The sequence below is a fragment of the Callospermophilus lateralis genome, chromosome 7 (genome assembly GCF_048772815.1).
Source record: "Callospermophilus lateralis isolate mCalLat2 chromosome 7, mCalLat2.hap1, whole genome shotgun sequence".
NCBI classification, from domain to species: domain Eukaryota; kingdom Metazoa; phylum Chordata; class Mammalia; order Rodentia; family Sciuridae; genus Callospermophilus; species Callospermophilus lateralis.
The window spans coordinates 35,951,243-35,974,376 of record NC_135311.1 but is presented as its reverse complement, the minus strand read 5'-3'; the positions used below and the strand labels follow the sequence as shown (position 1 = coordinate 35,974,376).

General features: G+C 37.8%; 1 protein-coding gene and 1 long non-coding RNA gene across 5 annotated transcripts in view; one reads left to right on the top strand and one right to left on the bottom strand.

Moving 5' to 3' along the window:
• Window positions 1-1,578: 1,578 nt before the first annotated feature.
• On the bottom strand, window positions 1,579-17,106 carry Prkab2 (protein kinase AMP-activated non-catalytic subunit beta 2). 4 transcript variants are annotated; one of them, XR_013091939.1, is made up of 9 exons: window positions 16,981-17,106; window positions 16,555-16,810; window positions 12,612-12,778; window positions 11,483-11,576; window positions 11,127-11,247; window positions 9,219-9,352; window positions 8,500-8,568; window positions 4,641-5,949; window positions 1,579-4,478 (listed from the first exon to the last, which is right to left on the bottom strand). XR_013091939.1 is itself a non-coding variant. In XM_076863232.1 (8 exons), exons 2-8 carry the CDS (start codon window positions 16,708-16,710, stop codon window positions 5,872-5,874), a joined length of 819 nt encoding a protein of 272 aa, XP_076719347.1. In that variant the 5' UTR covers window positions 16,711-16,754; window positions 16,972-17,106; the 3' UTR covers window positions 1,579-5,871. The 4 variants fall into 4 exon arrangements, 3 of the variants coding, with proteins under 3 accessions (XP_076719347.1, XP_076719345.1, XP_076719346.1); XM_076863232.1 differs by having other exon boundaries at window positions 1,579-5,949; window positions 16,555-16,754; window positions 16,972-17,106; XM_076863230.1 differs by having other exon boundaries at window positions 1,579-5,949.
• A 164-nt stretch (window positions 17,107-17,270) lies between these two features.
• LOC143404939 (uncharacterized) overlaps window positions 17,271-23,134 on the top strand; it is a 103,490-nt gene continuing 97,626 nt past the window's right edge. Inside the window, exon 1 of the long non-coding RNA XR_013091940.1 lies at window positions 17,271-17,382. This is a non-coding gene — a long non-coding RNA (uncharacterized LOC143404939). The remainder of the gene's footprint in view (window positions 17,383-23,134) is intronic.

Here is a 23,134-nt window from a genome sequence, read left to right as displayed (position 1 = left end):
TCTTTCAGGTATGCTTGCTTACCTGATCTTCTCATAAACTGTCACTATTAAGGACTTTGGAAGCAGCAGTAAAGGGCAATTAGGTCAAGAGTATTTAAGAAGTATGTGAAACCTACTTGGGGTTTTAAAATATATAGCATATGTACCTCAGGCTTCTGACAAAGGAAAACTCAAGACAGGAGCTTCCTTCAGAATGCAACTGAGTGCACGAAAAATGCTAACTGGACAGAAAACACGGAGCAGTTCATCTTCAGTGAATTTATCATATTATTCACTCATATCCCTGAATAAGACCATCTTATGTGCATATGTGCTGCTGGATGAAGTTACCACAAAGGCCAGAGGGAAAGGGAAAGAGAGATTCAGGATGTCCATGAACCACTTGTCATTGGTCCTTGTCACTGCAGGAGCAGCAGGGCAGGTTTAGAAGGGATATAACAAAAGACCCCAAGCCAAGTAGACCAGAAAAAAGATGCTTTAGAAAGCACATGCCAATGCAAGTTTGGCCTTGATGGAATCATGCTGTCATTTTGTTTCAGTGACTAAGCCATGTTTAGGCATGCTTCCAGAGGTGGTGTCCACATGTCATCTACCACTAACTCTAGTTTACAGGCATTGTCTGGGCCTATTAGAGTTTGGTGGCTAACTATTTTGCTCCATTCCTATTATCACAGTTTTTCTTACATGTCCTGTGTTATACCTCTACTCCCTCATTAACTTCCTTGTTCTCAAACTGTGGTCATCCCCACATTGTCATCTTCTTCTCTCCCTTAAGAAAGTTCAACTCAGTTCAATCTTTAAAGGACTAAATAAAGGGGAGCATGGTTGTTTTAGGAGAAGAACAGAAGCCAGCTGTGTTAAAACCCTGTGAAATAAAGGGACAAAACCCAAGAATGATTGTATTACACTCATATCCCCGAATAAGACCATCTTATCTTAAGGACATCTGATCTGCTGTCAGAATGAAGTATATAATCTATTTTCATACAATGAAGTATATAATTTGACAGAGAAAGCCAGCTAGGGGAGTCCAGGATAATGTTCCTCAAACCCTAAAAGTTTATTAGAATCATGTGAGGGAGCTTAAAAAATATTTGTCTGGATCACACACCAGAGATTTCCATTTAATTGGGATGGAGGTAGTAGACTGGGGATATTGTTTACAGAATCTTCAGCAGTGATATGAATGTACACCTGGGAATGACAATCATTGGTTTAAGATCTCAGATAATTTCACAGCATAATAGCTAAATGTGCAGTCAGTTCAGAGAAAATGCTGAAAGTCAAATCAGTGACTTGGTCTGCATTCCCACAATTAATGATGGCATTGCCCAGCACAAAAAGAGGAGAAAATGTGGCAGATGGAAGGACATCGCTAATGTCCCTGCAGCCATGAATTCTTCCCTTTATCCAAATGTGCCTGCCTAGCAATTTACATTCTTCAGATTCTGAAATTATCAAGGCAGACAGATCTTGACAATATAGTCAGCAATCAGTAAATAACTTCAATATTATTGCTGTGTAATACTTTTATTAAACAGTTTTATGGGGAAAAACCCCACATTTCTGTATGAGTTACACATAATTTTCAGGCAATTCAGGGTCCAGTGACAATTACATTTGGAGAAAAGGTTTAAAATCCATACTTGTTTGTATTCCACTCCTTTGTGAAATATTGAAAAAGCAGCCTCTGTATCTCAGCATTAAAGGTTACAAAAAGCACCACTTAATGGAGGATCTCACATATTTTATTCCCTTCAAGTTACAGTCTTTATCCCTCCTTTATGACAGACACAGAGCTACACTCCTTCCAGATGCTTTAGTGTAATACAAATCAACATTCTCTAATTCACCAAAATTCAAACAAGACTCTCATATAGGAGACCCAGTGCAGAGATAGGACTAATCAATAACAATGAGCTTTGGCTGTCCTAAAACCACAAGCTGGGTAAGGTGCTCTGTGAAGTGGAATAGAAAATAAGTAAGATCATCAATATCTGACAATATAGATATCCCTTGACTATCTAACCTGATTCCTATAAAATCCATACTGTTTAGTATTTCACACCAATCTTACTGCAAAAAGTACTGTGCTATACATGATTCAAGTCAACACCATCTAATGTTGGAAGGAATAACAAAATTATTTTTTACTGAAGCTTATTTACTTCAAAGCACAAGTAAGAAAAACAAATCACACAAGGCCCAAATGAGAATCCTAGAGGGATTCCATTGCTCATAATTGGATTATACAAGTAATGAACTTGGAGGGGTTTTTTTTCTTCCTTCCTTTTCTGTTAAAATTTTTAAAAAGATTTGGCTTTTTACTCCAAAAGTTTAGGTTCACTGCAGAAGTCAGTTTTTCAATCTCCAGTTGTGATTGGCACTTAAGGAGAGACAAATGCCTAGACCCATAAAGTTTTGAAAGACCCTTATCCCTACAAGGTCCTTCATCCCAGGTAATTGGAGTCAGCAGCCCCTGGTAGAAGACAGCAAGAACTTGGCTTTAAGGATGAACCAAAATAATGTTTGAATAAGTTATATAGTGTTCATAAGCCCATGCCCCAAATCACTAGAATGTGAGGATGTAGAAATCTCTGAGAATAGGATATATTTCAAACACACACAAACATAGACTATTGCATATCATTTTTAGTTGAGGTCAAAATTTTAAAAGCCCTATTTCCCCCAATAAAAGCAGGGAATTTAATCATTAGTGTTTCTCCTTCATTTACACCCCAGATTACTATAAATCCTGTCTGGAGATATCATTTCTTTCCAAACTTCACTTCATTTTAGCAGCATGAATGGAATACTGGCATTTTTCAAAGGTTTTCTCTCAAATTCTGTAGATTTACAAGGACTAAAAATAACTGGGAAAAAAGTGAGTGAGTCTGGTTTGTCGGATCCTCTCAGAAACATCTTTTGGATGACTCTTTTACACGTTAATTACACAAGCATGTGCTAAAAAAAGTCAGCACTGCAGGGGTGTTGCCTATAGTGGTTAAATCCCATTCAAGTCTGAACTTAAAGCAACCTACTAACTCTGGTTTGGAAATTCTCCATACCAGTGAAATGACTAACCTACGTATTTTAGGTAACATTTAACTTAAGACTTTGGTAGAGTTCATCTGACAAATTAAATTAAAGCAGCAAATAGGAATAAGAAACAAGGGGAAAATGTTCCACATAATGCTAAGTTTTGTATAATGAGATCCAAGGATATATCACCAGGTTATGTCTGATTTAAATTTTCTTATGAAAATGGATTATTTTCAGTTACTTCGTCCTTTACTCCTCAACTCAGTCACTCTTCTTTCTTTGCCCCACAATCACAATACCATATTGCTCTTGTTAAGGGTCAGCCACCTTTTAAGAGCTATCTTCTTATCCTGCCAACTATGACTTAACAAAATTCCTAGAGGTCAAAAAAAAAAAAAAAAAGTAAAAATTTATTTTTGCTTTCACTCATTTTCAAATTCTACCACTCTCTTCTAAAGAAAATAATCTATCTCTTTAACTAACCAATATAAAAGGGTGAGTTATCAGGCTCCCTTTCTTCCTCCCTTTTCCCCTTCTAAAACAGTTTCTTGGTGACAGACCAAAATAGGGTATCTTAGGGCCATTTATTAGCAGGCTAGAAAAGAAACTGTGTTGAAGTAGTCACTACCCAATTCCCCCTACATATCCCTTTCCATACCTACTGGCAGGCACCTATTTCACATCTGGCTGGGAAAGAAGAATTTGGGAAACAAAATCTGTACATTTCTACATTTAAATATGAAGACCACCAACAATAAAACATACTGTCATTAAAGCCAGACCCAATTGACAAGAAGCCTCTGGTCTGAGATACATAGAGGAGATTTCTTTCCCTGTCCCACAATACTGATATACCCATTTGGAGTAAAAAGTTTAATACATGAACACACAGATAATGGCATTATTGACAAGAAATGAATATGAGAGAATCCTCCATGTAACAACCAAGATTTTAAATCCTTCTAGGTGGCCCAATTATTTAATGGATATTGGGTAAGAACAAAATTCCAGCACAACTAAAGACTATATAGGTCCTGAGAGTTGGTTAAAATAGGATTTGGCCTGGATTTTTATAATGGCACACCACTGACAAAATGGTTTGGACCATAAAAGGTTCTCCACAAAAACCTTTTGTTGCAGAAGGTGGCTTTGAAAGGCAAAAGCAGTATCTACTCTCCACAATTAACCACCAATGCACTTAGTAGCTTGCATTCCCTGCTAAACAAGCCCACATCTTATTGCCTCATACCTGGGATCAAGGAGGTCTACATTCCCAAAGATAACTGAATTGTCAGCTTTGCATGGAAAAAACAAGAGGTAGCTAAACTGACCTGTAGGTGCCCTTTCAGTGTGGCTGGGTTCATCTTAGCAGTCAGGGAGTCTCTCAACCATCAAGTATGGCCTCCTTCAAGGCTGAATGTTTGACTTGCATTTATCTGTAAAATGGAAGAGCCAAGATACTTGGAAAAAATGTCTTATCTCTGAACCCCAAGGGTGCATTGAATACTTTTCAGTCCATAAATGGAAATCAGTGACCCCACCTCATTACTAAACACATTTTTAAAAAAGAGGCAGAAAGAAAAAAGTGATGTTCTTACTATTTAGTACCAAGATCCTTCCAGGAATACTTTCTTGCCTCATGGCCTTTATATCTTAACAGTTGAGGGAATCCATATGTGTATCAACGAGTCTGTATGAACTTGTATCAAGAGCAGCACTTGGGATAAAGATGAACATGGGTCTGGCCATATTAACATAAGAGTATAGTCTCCTCTAACTAAAGAAAATCTTAAGGACCATTTATTAAAAGCCTTAAGTTCTCTTATACAGTCTTTTAAGACCAATGAAAAGGAATTTTTTTAATTAAAGAAAAATGCAGGCACATAAAAATCTTTCAAGGATAAAAGTCCTAGAAGTGTTGCCTGGTCCATGTCTATCTGCAGAGCTGTCTGCTCTGAGAAAGCATAACTGGAAGCAAGGCCAGGCCAAACAGGAAAACCTATGTGCCATACAGTCAAAGCTGTAGTAGCAAATTAAAAGAAAAAAATAGATCTTCTGCATATGCCTTTCTTATAACATTGAACCCATATTTTCTTTAGTAGAAGTTTAAAACAAGTGGTAACAAAGTTGCTTGGGCTTCTGGTGGGCTAAAAAGGAGATATTCTGACAACCATTATCAATAAGGTGGGTCAGGTCCCACAGAACTTTCCAAAGGGGTCACTTACTGAAAGAATTTTGTGAGGGGTCAGGTATGGGATCTGAAGGAGGCTATTAAAGGAAGAATGTGAAATAAGAGAACAAAAGCGTTCTTGTGAGGCATTTGTTATATCAAAAAACACAGACTGTGCCACACACTGTGAAAATACAGAGACCCCATGCAAGAGAAGCTGCCCCTGCGAGGCAGAAGCTATAAGTAGGGCAACAGTCTAGCCCAAGTTCATTTTTTGGACACCAAAGGTAGCAGTGGTAGAATCTTCACCCAACAAGAGTTTGCTGTTCTTTCATTTTAGGGAAAAAAAACAACTCCCTGTACAGTTATCTCTATAGCTCCTCAAAAGGGGTCCTGGTGAATACCCATAGCTGGGGCTAGGAGGCTTCCAATAACCTTCCTTTCATATGTATATGTTTTCTTCTTAAAATAAATTCCATGAACTCATAAAGCTCTCATCTGCAATCAAATGCAAAAGCAGAGCATCCTACTCAGAAGCTCTGAAACACACACATATTGGCCTGAAAGCAAATCAGCCTTCCAGTCTCAGGTAAGACTGGTTCAGTTCAAAGGCAAGGGAGAAGCTTCTCCTGAATCCATGAAGGCAAGACAGGATGGCTTCAGATGGGTTTGTACAGCAGCGTAGTGACATACTTCTTCTTGTAGCGATGGGTTGCACTAAGAACCATCACACTGTCCTGCAGAAAAAGAAGCACATGCAGTTAATTTCTTAGTTGCTGTGGGAGGCAGATTTTCCTAGTCAATAGTACTACACAGCCATTCACTGTTCACAGAGATAATTTGATGTAATAAAGAGGTTGATTTTAGAGTCAGATCAACTTCAGTTCCAAACTGGACTCCTATTATTACTGTATTTGTAGCCTTGGGTAATCTACTTAAAGTCTCTAAGTCGTTTTTTCCCTCATCATACAGAGAATAACACCTACCATTAAGGTGGTCCAGATGATTACACAATATCTGACACAGTACCCAAAACATGAAAGGTGCTAAAGAAACTACTAACTTCCTACTGTTCTTCCTTCCTCATTTCAAATTCTAATACTGAGCTTAAAACTAGCAAAGAAAAAAGAAATACACTGGCATTAATTTCTAGAAGGAAATCTTAAATGCAATGAGAAGGAAAATAATCCTTCTAAAAAAAACATTTCAAAGTCCCAAAGCAGGCCTAATTTCCATTTAATATCAGGGTTGTACTTGGGTTGTAGCTCAGTGGTAAAGCTCTTGACTGGCACTGGTTTGATCCTCAGCACCATATTAAAAAAAGAAAGAGAAGCATTAAAAAAAAAAAAAAAAAAAAAAAAAAAAAAAAAAAAACCTCGGTCTTCATTATTAAAAAAAAAAAAAAAAGAAAATCAGGGTTGAACAAAAGAAAATAAATCCTGATATAGAAGAAACTGAGGAATCCTCTTCTCTCTCCTTGAAAAAAAAAAATAGACAAAATTCTCCTTAGAAATACATTCAAGAAGAGTAAGAACTACCATTTCCCAGACTATGTTACAACATGTGGATAAACCATAGGAGGAGATGGCAGGCTTGTGACTTTAATTGACAGTCAACAAGCAGTTATAGGAGACAAAAATTCAATCAGAACCAAAAAACCCAAGCCAATCCAATTTAGAAACCAATATATCTTCCTACCTTCCCCCCATACTATATTATCCATAATGAATGCATCTTAGGTTAACACACTGACCAAAGTATACTAACATAGCCTAAATATGATAGAAGGCAGGTAAAAATCAACTAAAGTTAGGCATGCCTGTAATACTAGTTACTCAGGAGGCTGAGGCAAGTTCAAGGTGAACTTAGGCAACTTAGCAAGATCCTATCTCAAAATTAAAAAAAAAAAAATGCTAGAGTAGAGCTCAGAGGTAGAGTGCTTCCCTTGCATGCACAGGCCCTGGATTCAGGCCCTAGTAAAATACACATGCATACAATCCCAGTAAAGATTTTATAGAAATGAGAAGCAGGTCATAGAAAGACCTATTTGGTAAACCTGGCATGATGATACAGAGGAAATAACATGGAATTAACATAAGAAGATAGGACCTCAATCCTATTTGTTACTTACTGGCAATTTGACCTTCTCTGAGTCTTAGTTTATCTATAAAACGGGTTAAAAATAATACTTATCTCACAAGGTTATTATTATAAGTGAAATTCAACAATATATTTTTAAATTTTCTGTATTACCATATAATCTATTCATCTTGGCTCTACCAGTGATTTCCCTAATCTAGCTACACATCTAAGAAACAAAAGCAGCTTGCTGGGAGCAGTGGCACATGGCTATAATCCCAGTGACTTGGGAGGCTGAGGCAGGAGGATTGCAAGTTCAAAGTCAGCCTCAGCAACACAATGAGGACCTAAGCAATTTTGCAAAATCCTGTCTCAAAATAAAAATAATACAAAAATGGCTAGGGATGTGGCTCAGTGGTTAAGAATCTTAGGTTCATTCTCTGGAACCAAAAAAAAAAAAAAAAAAAAAAAAAAAAGGCAGTTAAAAGGAAAATCACTGTGGCCAGATCTCAATGCACTTTTTTGAAGACTTTGGATACGGAGCCACTGAATCTGTACGCTCACAAACTTCTCCAGGTCATTCTGATGATAACCAGCTTATTTTGACAGTCACAAAGCTATATAACTTTATTCTAATAGCCAAACCAGACATGACAAGACAGAACACAACAGATATTTTCATCCCAGATTCTAAAGCAACAGAAAAAGAAAGGAAGACTCTAGCACTAGAGGGAACAAGGCAAGTCTGGTCACTTTCTCATTTACCTACTATACAAGAAAGAAGCAAGCATTCGGATATATAACAGAGACACCTAAAAGTAGTTCAATTCCACATTTAAAAAACCAGAAAGAACTTTTACTATCACATTCAAGCATTCTTTGAACTAGAAACTAAACTTATTTTTCTGCAAATGAAATCTTACTGCCATGAACTCAAATAAGTAGGTGGTATAAAGATTCTACCCACCCAAAAGAAACTAGGAAACAAAAAAGATCATTTAATCACTGGACAATTCAGCTAGCTAGAATGCAGACACAGAAACTGAGATTTAAAACAAAGGATGCATTAGCTAAAAAAAAAAAAAAGTTTTTCTTACCACTGCTGTCACCTTCAGCTAGAAGTAGTTGAGCAAGTAACCACTGCACAGTATATGTTACCCTTATCCTCTCATATAGGGGAGATGTGAAGAATCAAGGACAACACTTACCTTAATAGACAATGCATAGAGATGGTTCAGCATAACATGGTTGGGCTCAGGAAGTAAGGCTGGGTCACACTTAGAGACACCAAAAAAAAAGAAAAGAAAATCATTAGTTGCATGGACAACAAAATAGCTTACTCTTTCTCAGAGCTCTTTGGCACTGTTAAGAACACCTTATCTCCTTTCAATAATGTATCCACTCCAGTGCGTATCATTAATACATTCTTATTACAGAAAATCTGGAAAATTCTCAGTTCAGTGCAGAAACCCTAAGCATCAAGATGTGCTATTCTTAATAGAGCTAAAACAAAAATCTTGCCTACAACAACTATGGGAGATTTGCACTAAATGACAAAAATAATTTTAGTGAGAATCAATGAGAATAAATACAGAAGTCAATTATATGCAAATAAAAATTATAACTCTTTTGTATACCCCCAAGTGATAAGTATTCCTTTATCTCATGATGGAAATCTCAGAAATTGGTTCTAGAATACAGTGTGGTCCTGATTTTTTCAGGAACAGAGACAACTATAAACTTTCATTTTAGTTCCTGAAGATACAACCCAGCCTTGGTAAAAGGAGTTTATAATGATATTCCTATATATATAATTTATAATCTCAGTATACTTTTATAATGATCCCAATTTCTAGGGTTACTGAACTTTGGCCCAATTAATCCTACAGTTCCCCAGATGCTCCAGAAATATTCTCAGGATACTTACAGAAATATTAGTGTCCTTGTTAAGAATAACTTGGAGTAGGTGAGGAGGAAGGATGGGTGGGGATTTGAATCTCTCTTCAGATCGAAATACATACATTTCTTGACCATAAGGCCCTGGGGGTGAACTGGAAAGGTCTAAAAGATATTTCCACAAATATTAGGCAAAGTAGGAAAATCAGGATAATGCATGAAAAAAATACATGGCCACTAATATTAAATATAGAAGTCATGGATCATAACTTGTGACCCATTGGGTCTACAAGTGTCAAGTAGCACAAGGAAAAAGTTACCCAACACAGAAACATGATTCCATGAAGAGGAGAGGGGTCCTAGGCCTGAGCTCAGAAAAGAGCTACCCCATTTGTCATCTACACAACCTTGGAAAATCCCTTTACCACAATCAGTTTCCTCATTCATAAAAATAAAAATAATCTTTGCCCTATTTCCCAATATTTCCAAGGAAAGCAAAAACATAATCAAAAATTTACAAAATTTGGGGGCAAGAGGTATATTGATCAGCAATCGAGTGCTTGCCTTGCATGTGTGATCCACTGGGTTCAATCCTCAGCACCACATAAAAATAAATCAATCAAAAATAAAGGTATTATGTGCATCTACAATTGAAAAAAAAATACTTAAACATTTACAAATTTTTGATTATATTCAAAAGAATTGCAAAGTATTATTTTTTTAGAGTATTTCTTTTTTTTTCTTTTAAAAATATTTTTGAGTTGACAATGGATTTTTAATTTTTATTTATTTATTTATATGCGGTGTTGAGGATCCAACCCAGGGCCTCACACACGCCAGGCAAGTGTTCTACCACCGAGCCACAACTATTCAGTCCTATTGTGTGTTTTTTTTTTTTTTTAAACTACTTTTCCCCAAGGACTACTAACTTGTAGGGCCTTATAAAACTATAGAATTGCAAACTGATTTATCAAAATAACAAGATTAAGCTGAGTAGTTTAATAAGACAAATGAAGCTCATCTAACCTCTGCTGGGTGATACCACCAAAAGTCAATGGAAAACTTGAAATATTATTAGAAAGAGTTTTCAAACATTAGGCTATAGCCCACTAGTGGGCTATAAAAAATACAATAGCAAACATGTGCTGTGGCATAAGCCTGTAATCCCAGTGATCCAAAAGGCTGAGGGAGGAGGATCTCAAGTTCATGGCCAGATGCAACAACTCAGTGAAGCCCTGTTTCAAAATAAAAGGGGTTTCCAGGCATGGTGGCACACACCTGTAATCCCAGTGGCTCAGGAAGCTGAGGCAGGAGGATCGTGAGTTCAAAACCAGCCTCAGCAAAAAAATCAAGGTACTGAGCAACTCACTGAGACCCTGACTCTAAATAAAATACAAAATAGGGCTGGGGATGCTGCTCAGGGGTCAAGTACACCTAAGTTCAATCTCTGGAAACCCCTCCCAAAATATAAAAAAAATAAAAGGGGTTGTGGTTGTGGTTCAGTTGGTAGAGGGTCTCTGAGTTCAATCCTCAGTACCAAAATTAATAACTAAATGAATATTTTTAAAAAACAGAAAAAATACATCACATGAAATAAAGGTAAATATTATACCATATATTATACTTCTGTATGTTTTTGTGTTTGTGTACTGGGTTGCAATGCAAAATAAATGTCTTACTGTAAATCCTGGTTAAAAAGTTAAAGTATACCAGACTGAGATGTTTTTTGCTATATATAAAGAAGGGGACCTAAATGTTTATATAAGAAATATGTGTGTATATATACATATGCACATATATACAGGATTCAGAAGATAGAATTCTGAGAAGATATGGAAATACAAAACAAAATTAAAAGACCACTTTCATGAAGGAAATTTAAAAACCACTTTTGGGTTACAAGAAATGTGGCAAGAGAGAGCAAATACTATAAAATTACCTCGACAAGATGTCTCAGAACTTTCCATAGAATCTAGTTTTAAAGCATCAAACACCTCAAAATCAGATTTCTTGACATGGATCAAATTGTTAATCGTGCCAAGCTGACTGGTAACCACAGGCTGAAATGATAAGCAGAAAAAAAAAATCTTGAATCCTCTTTTCAAATCCTTTTCTTCCATCCAACCTCCTCTCTGTTTCTACTAAAGGTGAAAAATGATCATAATCAGCACCTCCATCTTTTATTGCGAGAGGAATTCTGTAGTATAGGGGAACTGCTACCCATCAATTCAGACAGCAATGACAGTTAAAATGAGGCTACTAAGTCATGGGGATCTTTGTAGATCAAAGACTTACCTCTGATGGATCATGAACCCACTGTCCATCTACAAAAAACTTGTATTGATGCTCTCCCTCGGGGAGGTCCAGGATGGCAACAAAATCATTATGGCTATAGAAGAAAACAAGGTCAAACAATCAAGTTCCTTTTAGAGGACAGAATGTTAAACTATAAGTGGTATTTACAGTATCGTACCAATGGCCTCTCATATCCCTAAGCCACTATATCCCTCATGTAAAAAAAAAATAATGTATAAAATCAGGTCTTTTTTTCTATATCATCTTGGACATATATTTGCCAACCCTTCCAAAAATTCTAGTTCTTAAATCAATGTTTAGAAAAAAATAGTCAACGATCTCCCAAAATGGTTCACCTTAGTATAACTATTTTGCTCCTGTAGAACAGATCCATCACAAGTATAAAAACCATAACAATGAGGTCTGGAATATAAAAGTACTTAAAATACTTTCCGTATTTTGGTGAGCCATTACTAGAAAACCAATTGATTCACTATTGCTTTGCAAGCACCAAATAATACTACTATAGCAAACTTCATAGTGCATTTTGCTTTAGTGCAGAAGTCAGAGCAACAGATTACAGATTTACAGTTTTTACAGTTACAGATTTCCTCCAAGCATAGAGAAGACTTGTGTAAGGGCTGGGGTTGTAGCTCAGTGACAAGAGCACTTGCCTAGCATGTGTGAGGCACTGAGTTTGATCCTCAGCAGCACATAAAAATAAAAATAAATAAGGTATTGTGTTCATCTACAACTGGGGAAAAAGAAAAGACTGTGTAACATCATCCTAAAAAATACACCCACAAAACTGTTACAAATTCCCTTGAGGTAATGATATTTTAAGTGGTAAAGCATTCAACTCACAATGAGGTTAAAATACAATGCCATTGGGCTGGGGTTGTGCAAAGCGCTTGCTTTAGACGCATGAGGCCCTAGGTTCAATCCTCAGAACCACATAAAAAAAAAAAAAATGCCGTCGATACTAAGTGGTCACAGAAAGGGGCATATTCTAAAGAGAACATCTAGTGAGTGGAGATGGGAAGTCCAGCCTGTTCACTCTTATTAGAAAGGAAATTAGGTCTCTATTCCTGGACCCCTTATCCTCAATCAAGACACTTATCTTCTTCACCTCTTAATCAGTGGAATCTTGGTGCTCCAATTGTTGAAGGACCCAGAAATGAAGACCTCTTTGCCTCCTTCAGACCAGCGGATAACAGTAGGCCGGGCCTGCTGGGTGGGCTTTACAGAGTCGTCCAAATCTTGCTGCCATGATACAAACTCTTTGTCCCCAGGGAGCTGTAAGAAGGAGTAGGTCATCCCTAGAATAAATTGTGACCCAGGAATTCTTAAAAGATCATTCTTCTTTTTAGGGTAGAGAGGGGTGCTAGGCTTCAGCTATGAAGACATGCCTTAAAATTAGAAACTAATCAGATTTTTAACAAACCATAGGAAAAGAACCCATCTTGAACCAAAAATGGTCAAATGGCTTATGCTCAAGTGCTGCATGAATCAAGAGTCTAACTTTTGAGTCTGCATATATTACTTACCCTGTCAGAGCCTCAAGATTGCCCTTAAAAAAAGAAAAGAAAACCCTACTCTCCTACTGCCATTTAACTCATAGGCAGGCAATTATGACATGCTTCCGAGTACCTCTTAAGAGAGAAAAAAGAAAACAAAAGATAGCTATATTTTTAAAAATTGTCAGGTATATATCTTTCACAAGCAACTATAAATAGCTCTCAATTATCAGCTGTAATGAAAGTTACAGATACCAAACTTCATAAGTAATTTATAAACTCTATTTTAGCTAATAGGATACACAATGAAGAGACATTAAAAATTAATATCAAAAATTAACATCAAAAATTAATATCAAAGGTCTGGGGAAGCAGCTCAACGCCAGAGCACTTGCTTAGCCTGTGCAAGGCTCTGGGTTCAAACCCCAGAACCACAGATTAATCAGTTAATTAATAAAAAGAAAACTGGATCATTGATTTTTATAAAATGGAGAAATAGTGGGCTGAGGATGTAGCTTAGTGGTAGAGCACTTGGTCTAGCTGGTGAAAGGCAGTACTGCGAAAAAAAAAAAAAAAGTGGCTGTGAAATCTTACTTGCTCACCTATGCCAGGTTTATTCTATTTGAGGTATAGGAATGCAAATTTTGGCACCTCAAACAGCAAAATATAAAACAGTTTCCTTTAACAAAAACAATTATATAATCAAATAAGGTTTGTGTGATTCTGAATAACATTAACTCCTTAGTTTTTTTTTTTTCATTACCATTCTTTAGACCAGTAGTTGGCAAACTACAGCCAGTAAGCCAAGTGCTTTTATAAGGTTTTTACTGAAAAGCAGCTACATTCATTTGTATACCTTTTATCTACAACTGTTTTCATGCCACAGTGGCAGAACTGAGCAGTTGTGAAAGACTGAGCTACAAAAACTAAAATATTCACCATGTGGTCCTTTACAGAAAATGTTTGCTAAGCCCTGCCTTAAATTGGCTTAAACTTAAATTGGTAAACAGATAAATAAGATCATACAGTGTTAAGTAAAGATATTACCAAACAAAATAATGTGCATTAAAAAAAAAAAAAAAAACTAGCTTATTTACTTGGGCTTTTTTTTGGGGGGGGGGCAGTTGGGGGAAATGGAAAAGTCTATTTTTCCATACTTCTCTCACTATTTCTCAAAATTACAATATGAGAAACGAGGCACATAATCTAAAATAAAATCCAAGATCTGTGGATGTAGCAGACTTGAGGCCCTGGGTTCCAGCCCCAAAACAGCAGAGTAAGTACTTAATTAACTAAAAGGAAAAAAAAAAAAAAAGCTGAAAAAAGAAAACTGAAGGAGCTTTTACATTATTACAAGGAATTAGCTTAAGAGAAAACCTATCTCCATATTCTCAAAACAATGCATTCTGTCTGACTGGCTGCATTAGAATTACATGAATTTTTGCATATGCTTAAGAATAATCTAAGATTACAATTCAGATATAGGATCTGGAAATCTATTTTTAAAATCATCCCAGATAAGACTTTGATTATGTTAAAATAAAGAAAAAAACTCACCTTTTGGGGTACATTAAAAATACAGAAATTTGTTATGACACTTGGAATTTGCTTAAAAAAATTGGTGGAGAGACAGTAGAATTAGGGTATGGTTGATATACATTCATTTGTGCTTGATCAATGTCTAAACTTGGTGAGAGGTACACAGAATTCTTTATACTATTCTCCCTACTTTGTAAATGATTCAAATTTTCTATAAAGTATTTAAGCAAATCTCAGGTGATTCCAATACACAAATAAGATGAGAACCATTGAATTAGTCTGCTGAAAAAGGGTGGTATCTAATGTAGGCCGCATGGCTACTGTTTCTATCAATTATTTTACAACTTAGGATTTTTCGTTTAGAATCTGAAGCCACAAACTATTAATGCTCCAAATTTTGGAGCAAAGCCCTTCTGTTCAGGACGTGACATTTCTGTGGTAGGAATGAATGCTGCTGACTACCAGAAAAATTGATTACTTAAAGTAAAACAGCAGAACCACCAGGGAATAAAAGACAAAACAACAACTAAAATTATAATTTGAAGAGGTTTTAATAAAATATAGAGGCAAAGAAAAGGGTAGGGTAAAAACCCTTAGATTTGGATGGGATTAAGAATTATATGACCCATTTTCTTATTTCCCAAATGGAAAGACTGAAGTGAGGGAAAGAATGATCCAGAATAGGCCCCAATTCACACAGAACAACTTGGTTTTTATTCAGTACACCCATGACTTCAGTCATAGCTTGACAAAATACTTTGACAAATACAATGTACTTAAATCCTGAGTCATTGATGTAGAAAAGTGGTAAAAATACAATGAGGTCTATCACCTTGGGAAAACTTTAAAGAAGTAAATACATATGACTGGGTAGACAGACCAAATGAGGAGGAAGAAGTTCTGAAGTGGAAGGGAACAGAAAGGAATGGAGAAAAAGCCCCCAAGAAATGCTCCTTTCAATCACTCTCATCTCTCCTTCTATGATCAAGTTCTCAATTGGGATCCAAAAAAATTAAACCCTAGTATCCAAATTTCATGCACTACCACTATGGCAAATAAAACTAAATTCTCTCCAAAGCTTCCACACATACCCCCAATCACCTCAATCCCTCCATTTTTTTCTATTTCATCCCGGAATAGAAATAATTAAATGTATTTATGTTGACACTTCTAAGTGATTAGAAACATTAAGATAGTAATCACATTGCCATCAGCTCCATCTGTCTTTTCTGTTAGGGTGAACACAAGTGGCCTCTTCCTGTAAGTCCTTCAACTGAAAGCAAGGTCTTCAGATGAATGAATTGTTGCTTTTAGGCCAACGAAATATTTTGAAGGACTATTGCAGATTGGAGCTATCTGGGAATCACTGGCTCTCCCACTGGAGAAGCTGGCCTGAAAGCACATCCTGTCACCACAACTACAAAGTATAGGACAAAAACTGAACAGTCAACTAAATGATGCCCTTTATTGATCTTCAAGACTAGGCACAAATATTCAAGTAAATAAGTGGTGGCTGGTCACAACCAGGCCAAAAGGGATAAGGACCCAAAGTACAGAGTTCCTAAAATAGCAAAAGGGATCCAAACAAATAGAAAATTCCGGGGGTGGGGGTGGGGAATTCACTTAGCCATTTCAAGGAAAATGTAAGTTAAGGCCAGCGGTTCAAATAAATTACCCTCACAAGTTTTCCACCAGAGTCTACAACCTATAAATTCTCAGAAGAATCAAGGATGGTGCGGGCGGGGAAGGTGTCTATAGTCCCTGCCTTAAAAATGTGTCTCAAGGCTTAGTCAAAACACCAAGAAAACAAGAACTACACGTGTACCCTATTTTAAAGCGGCACCACAGGATTTACGACCGAACACCTCTGTCCTCGGGAAATCCCTTAAAAAAAAAAAAAAAAAAAAAAAATCCCGTAACTCAGTTCAATGCGATGAAAAGGAGCCAAGGAAACATGGAGCCCGGAAGCCAAGCAGCAGCTGCAAGGCCACGGTCGGGGACCTCGGAGAGGAGTACCTTGGAGTCCGGCAGGCTGAAAACGCTGGGGTCGTCGGTGCTCCCGACCATGATCTTGTGCTCCTTGCCCGGGGCATGGCCGCCGCCGCTCTCAGCGCGTGCAGCCTTGGCGCCGTGGCGCTCCCCGGACACCCGGTCACTGGTGGTGTTTCCCATGGCTGCAGCTCGAATCGGGGGCCACCTGGCGCGAAGAACTACACCTGGCGGGGAACACCCCAGCGGCCGCGTCAGGGGCACACCCGCCCCGCCTCTGCGCCTGGGGACCCGGGAAGGGAATCCCCGCTGCAGGAAACCACGCCCCGTTGTCCCCAACCTCCCGGCCTACAGGGACGCCCGCATGCCCCCGGGCCTCCCGTCACCCCAGCTCTGAAAACCCACCCTCGGGACTCCCCCGCAGTCCCGCGCCCACTCCCGCACCCCGATCACCTCCAGCGATGCGCTCCCTCTCCCCGGGACCACGGGCGCGATGGCCGCCCTGCGGACAAGGCCACCAATAAAGTTATTGAAATTGAAGCTGCACCCGGGGTGACGATTTGGGTTTCCTCCTAAAATGGCTACGAGGCCCGCGGCGCGGGGCCGCCCCTGCGCACTCCTGCGGCCCTCCGCTGCGGAGCCCGGGCCCGCCTCTCTAGCCACTGCCGCCGCCTCGATGGTGGGCGCGCACAGCCTCCAGCGCAGCGTGGGGGCGCCGGGCACGGACCGCTCCAGCGGCGACGTGGGAGCCCTGGGCTTCGCACTGCCTAGCGAGGAAACATCTCCGAGGACTCGAGGGGCTTGCTGCCACAGGACCGATGCTGCTTTCTTTTGTGGCGTCTCATGCGACCTCAGGTGCGCCAAAACATTTTATGAGCCGCGTTTCTCTGAGCGGTGGCCGGGAGAGGTGGGTTCCTATAGGGAATAATAAAATAGACTTCATCTCCGGAGGGAGTAGAGGTCAAGGCTAAAAGGTAAGACTGTGCCAAACCACAGGAAAGAGTAGTCAGCCCGAATTGGGGTCTGGGGAAGAATTCAAGATGCAGTGTCTAGTTGTAGATAGATCTTGTCAAATTAGTGAATGGTTAGAAGAAGAATTCTCTTATAAGCTAAGAAATAACGTTTGCAGTGATTAACTCCAGAAGAAATAAAATCCAAGAGAAACGTCCACATCAAAAACACCAGAAGGCACACAAAATGTATAAAAAGGTCACAGACGATTCTAGGGTTGCGTGGGGTCCAGGATTTTATGAAATGGAACTTATTGTTCCCAACAGAAACCTTTATTACTAAATATGTGTCACATATACAGACCAGCAGCATTCATGTATCACCTGGGTGCTTTTTAGAATCTATGCAAAATCCGGGGCCCCATCCCCATGTACAGAACCAGAATCTGCACTTAACAAGTGAGAAAATTGCTGCTTTAACAGCTGATAGAGAGCAGATCCAAATTTGATCCCTTTTCATATTCTGCACACACCTTTTACTGAGTAAGCTTTCAATAAACATTTGCAGAATGAAGGGTAAAGGAATACTGTTCACTACATTTCTAAGGAGATTAGGCATAGTGATGGGGAATGCAGCCAGGGCTGGGGAACTCCAAGTCACACAGGCCAGGGTTTCTGAGTGAGCATCCCTGTTTGTTGTAAAGTCTGTTCTTGTATTATGATTTTGAAAAGTCTACTTAAGTCAATATACTGCTACCCCATTCTTTGCTCTGTTCCTTATGAACTCATCTTCTTGCTATTGATCAAAAACAGTTTAAGGGAATAAAGTGCAATTTTACCACAACCCCTTGCTCACCTCTCCAAATTCTTGACTGTCTGAGCACCTCCTTTGGGTTATCCTTACTTTTTCCCTTTTCACCCTCAATTCCTTTCGTCCTTCCTTGTGGGACTCAGAATAATTCTGACTGGTTCTGTTCTCTTAGGGGAAAAAAAAAACAGCAAGGTGATTAGCTGACTGAAGAGAAGAGACAAAGTATTTGAGATTTGAGCAGGTAGGAGGTGAGAATCAACTAGAATAGTAGGACAGATAATTGACTAGAAAAATGAAGTGTGAGTAGCAGATTGTACTGAAGGTCTAGGTATGGTAGTTATGAGTATAAGACAAGCCAATCCACCATAGTATTGTTGTCATCATAATTAGCTGTTACTTGGAGAAGGGCAACAAAAGAGTTGTTAACAGGGTGAGAGTATAATGTTGGGCCATGGATTTTAAACCGGTTGGACTGGGAAATGAAGAGCAGATTGATGGAGGGCCTAGAGGAGTCAAAAATACCAGAGTGAATGAACTGAGTAGGTAAGAGATAGTTTGGAGTGTAGAATGTTTGACATTGAAATTTCAGTGCTATTGCAGTTATTCACATTGACTGTCTTAGATATGACCATAGGTGTAGGTAAGTGAGGTGAGATTGATCATAAAACATTCAGAGTAAGGTTACAGAACTGAAAAATGAGATGGCAGAGAGTATTAGAGGCCCATCTCAACATTTGTTTCCTCTTCCTTTTCAATAACCATGGTATAATAACCTTGGTGTGATAAAAGCATAACAACCATATGGTATGGCACATTTCTTAGCTTTCCTGGTAGCAAGATATATGTGATTACATTCTTCCAGCAAGATCTAAGAGGAAATTTTATATGGAACTTACATTAAATCTTAAAAGAAAGGGTATGCCCTTACATTTCTCCTCCCTTCTGTGTAGGATGTTCATAGAATGGCTGGAATCCAGCATGAGGTAGCTAGACCATGAGGTAGCTGAGAATCATAGAGCAGAAAAACAAACTACGGAGCTATTGTATATCAAGTCTGCCTACCTCTGGACTTTTTTATGTGAGAGGGAAATAAACTTCCGTTTTGTTTAAATCATTTTTTTTGGGGGGGGGGGTTTCTTTTATATATAGCCAAACCTAATCCCTAACTAATATTTTGAATAGGTGAAAGTATTACCTAGATATTAAAACTGCAGGGGTAGTTATGTTTATGGAGAAAGGAACAAAGCTTGATACTAAAATATTTACAGAATGAAGGGGAGTGAATGGGTCTGAAAATAACTACATCCAGGAGAGGTGGTGGCCAATACTTCAGTGGAATAGGAGGATTTGAGAAAGTAAAGAGAAATAGCAATGAGGAACTCTAGGCAGCTTGAGGATTGAATAAGACATACACCCCACTTTCTTTTTATGTTAAGATCCTGTGTGTGTGTGTGCGCGTGTGTGTGGTGCTTGGGATTGAACCCAGGGCCTTGTGCATGTGAGGCAAGCACTTTACCAGCTGAGAGGATCCTGACTTTTTAAAAGAACTATTTGCATAAATAAGTTATAGACAGACAGGTGTGTTTCAAATCACAACAGAATATTAGATATCATACTGACTCAGATCAGTGGGTCATTCCAGAATATCTCCTGAAAAAACATGTTTGCCCCACAGACATTTCAAAATGTTAAGCATCTTGATCTCCTTAATCATGTTTTCTAAAAGTGTTATTCACTATTTTTTAAAAATACCTTTATTTTATTTATTTATATCTTGTGCTGAGGATCGAGCCCAGTGCTCCACACGTGCTAGGCGAGTACTCTGCCACTGAGCCACAACCCCAGCCCCCCCACTATTTAATTTTTTAAAAACTCGGTCATATTTTTATCTCCCATATTATGTGTATTCATTTAATTAATTAATCTATGGAGGCTCCACTGTGTTCCAGGCACTACACTAGGAATTAAGAACACATAACTGCAAAGAAATCTGCCTCCCAAGAATGTACTAGTTCAAAGAGGAACCATGTGAGAGAGCCATTTGTTACCACATAGTTTTGTAAGGATATTCAACAGGTATGATAAAAGCACAAAGGAGCCCAGGTTCATATTGGGTATTAGGAAGCTCTTCACGGAAGAGAAAACAGATGAACTTAATCTTGAAGATGACAGAGGTGTTATTTAGCTGAAGAATTTATTGAAATTACAACAAAAGAATATACAGAAGCATAGAAAATTAGGCACTTTGGGAAATTCCAAGTTTATTACTACATTACGGTTAGCCAAAGTAACAAGGCAGGCCCAATATTAAGTAAACTTATGTACATACTACCCTTAGTATGAATCTTGTTTGAGGGGACTACCGGCTTCATGTTCTCAGATACAAGAAAACTTATCTAAGTGAATTAAAGAAATTGTCTTTTGACTTTATATCACCATTTCTCAGTCAATACAATTACAGTCAATACTTAGCAAAGGAGGTAAAATTTGCTGTAGTAAATTATATTATGTTTTATCAAATCAACTTAATTTGTGAGTAATCAGGTAAACACATAGTAATGTAGATGAATGGCATAAACAATGTTGTTCTTCTTCTAAGAAAATTCCTCTAGACTGTAGCTCTAGGTCAAATCCTGAATCAAATTAATACATTTCTTTTTTTTTACAGTAATTTTTAAATTTTGAAATAGTTTTTGATTTAAGAAAGTTTGCAAAAATATTAGAGTTCTTGGATACACCCACCTAGTTTTCCTTACTGTTGACACATTATTATGGTACATTTGTCACAACTCATAAACCAACATTGACAAATTATTATTAACTATAATGCCTACTTTATTTATATCCACCAATTTTTACTTACTATCGTTTCTTCATTCCAGAAAACCCCATTATATTTAGATGACAAGTTTCCTTAGGGTTCTCTATACTGTGTTCAAAACTGCCTTGTTTTTGATGACCTTGACACTTTTGAAGTGGTCAGGCAGTTTTTAGAATATTCCTCAAATTGAGATTGTTAGTACTTTTCTCATGGTTAAACGGGGTATGGTTTTAGGGGGCGAATTCCACAGTGGTAAAGTAACCTTCTCATCATATCATATCAAGGGTACATATTTTCAGTATGCCTTATCGCTGTTGATGTTAATCTTGATCACCTTGCTGAAGTGATATTTATTGAATTTTTCCACTGAAGTCACATTTCCCCCTTTCCATACTGTAATTTTTGAAAGGAAGTGAATCCATCTATGCAGCCCATTTAAGAAGTAGACAACTGTGCTCCATCTCCTTGACAAGAGAGTATTTTTATATAAATTATTTGGAATTCTTGTGTATGGGAGAGTTGTCTGTTCCATCTCATTTATTAATTTATTCAATCATTTACTTATATCACTATGGACTCATGTATTTTTATGTCTTATGTTCTAACTGTAGGTTATTTATTTTATTGCTCAGATTTGTTTATTATTTGATGGCTACTGTGTCCCCTTGACATACGCTTATTCAATTTCTGTTGTGAGTACTTCTTTACTCTCTGGCATTACGTGAATGCATTTTTCTTTGGCAACCAGATTTAATATAATTGGAGAATTTTTGTATAAATATATATACACATATGCATGATCTTAACAGAAGAGCAAAATATATAAATAGAATATTAATACATATTTATCAATAACTAAGGCTTTTAATCTTGAGTTGTTTTGAATGCAATATCCTATTCACATCTTACATTCAGCTTGGTTTAGAAATCAAGCAATGATTTTTTGGGGGGTAACCTAACATGTTATACATACAATGAGAGAGTCAAGTCAATTTAAAAATACACACTTTAAAGAGGAAACTGGGGTGTTTTTAGTGATAATTAGGAATTAGGGGATTATTAATTCAATACATTTACATTCTAAAAGAGGCAAGTTTATATTATGAAAGGAGAAAATTTAAAAAGCAAGAGACCTTCAATTTACCTTTTTAAAAATACCTTTATTTTATTTATTTAATTTTATGTGGTGCTGAGAATGTAACCCAGGGCCTCACACATGACAGGAAAGCACTGCACTGAGCCACAACCACATCCTTCAATTTGCTTTTTTTTGTGTGTGTGTGTGGTGGGTACCGGGGATTGAACTTAGGGTCACTCAACCACTGGGCCACATCCCCAGACCTCTTTTGTATTTTATTTAGAGGCAGGGTCTCACTGAGTTGCTTACTGCCTTGCTGTTGCTGGTGCTGGCTTTGAACTCGTGATCCTCCTTTCTCAGCCTCCCTAGCTGCTGGATTATAGGCAAGTACCACTGCACCCAGCTTAAATTTACTTTTGAACAAGAGTAATCTGTAGATTAAAAAATAGTAGATCTGGCGCTGTGGCTCAGTGGTAGCGCACTTGCTTGGCATGTGTGAGGCACTGGGTTCCATTCTCAGCATCGTGTGTAAATAAATAAAATAAAGGTCTATCAATAGCTAAAAAAAAAATCTTAAAAAAACACTAGATATACTTTCTTTTTAAAAAATTTATATTTGTTTTTTAGTTGTAGTTAGACACATTACCTTTATTTTATTTATTTATATGCGGTGCTGAGGATCGAACCCAGGGCCTCCATGTTCTAGGCTAGCACTCTACTGCTGAGCCACAACCCCAGCCTTAGATCTGCTTTCACAGATAACAAATACCCTATATCATAGGGATTCCAGAAGGAAAAAGACCTAAGGAATAATACCAACTTTCAGCTCTCTAGTTCTCGAAAAGTAAATTAGGTGAAATGATAGGCAGCTGTTCAAATAGTTATGTGATTAAGAAGTCTAAATCTCAAATATCTAATTTTTTAATGTATTAGTTGGATGTGCTTTT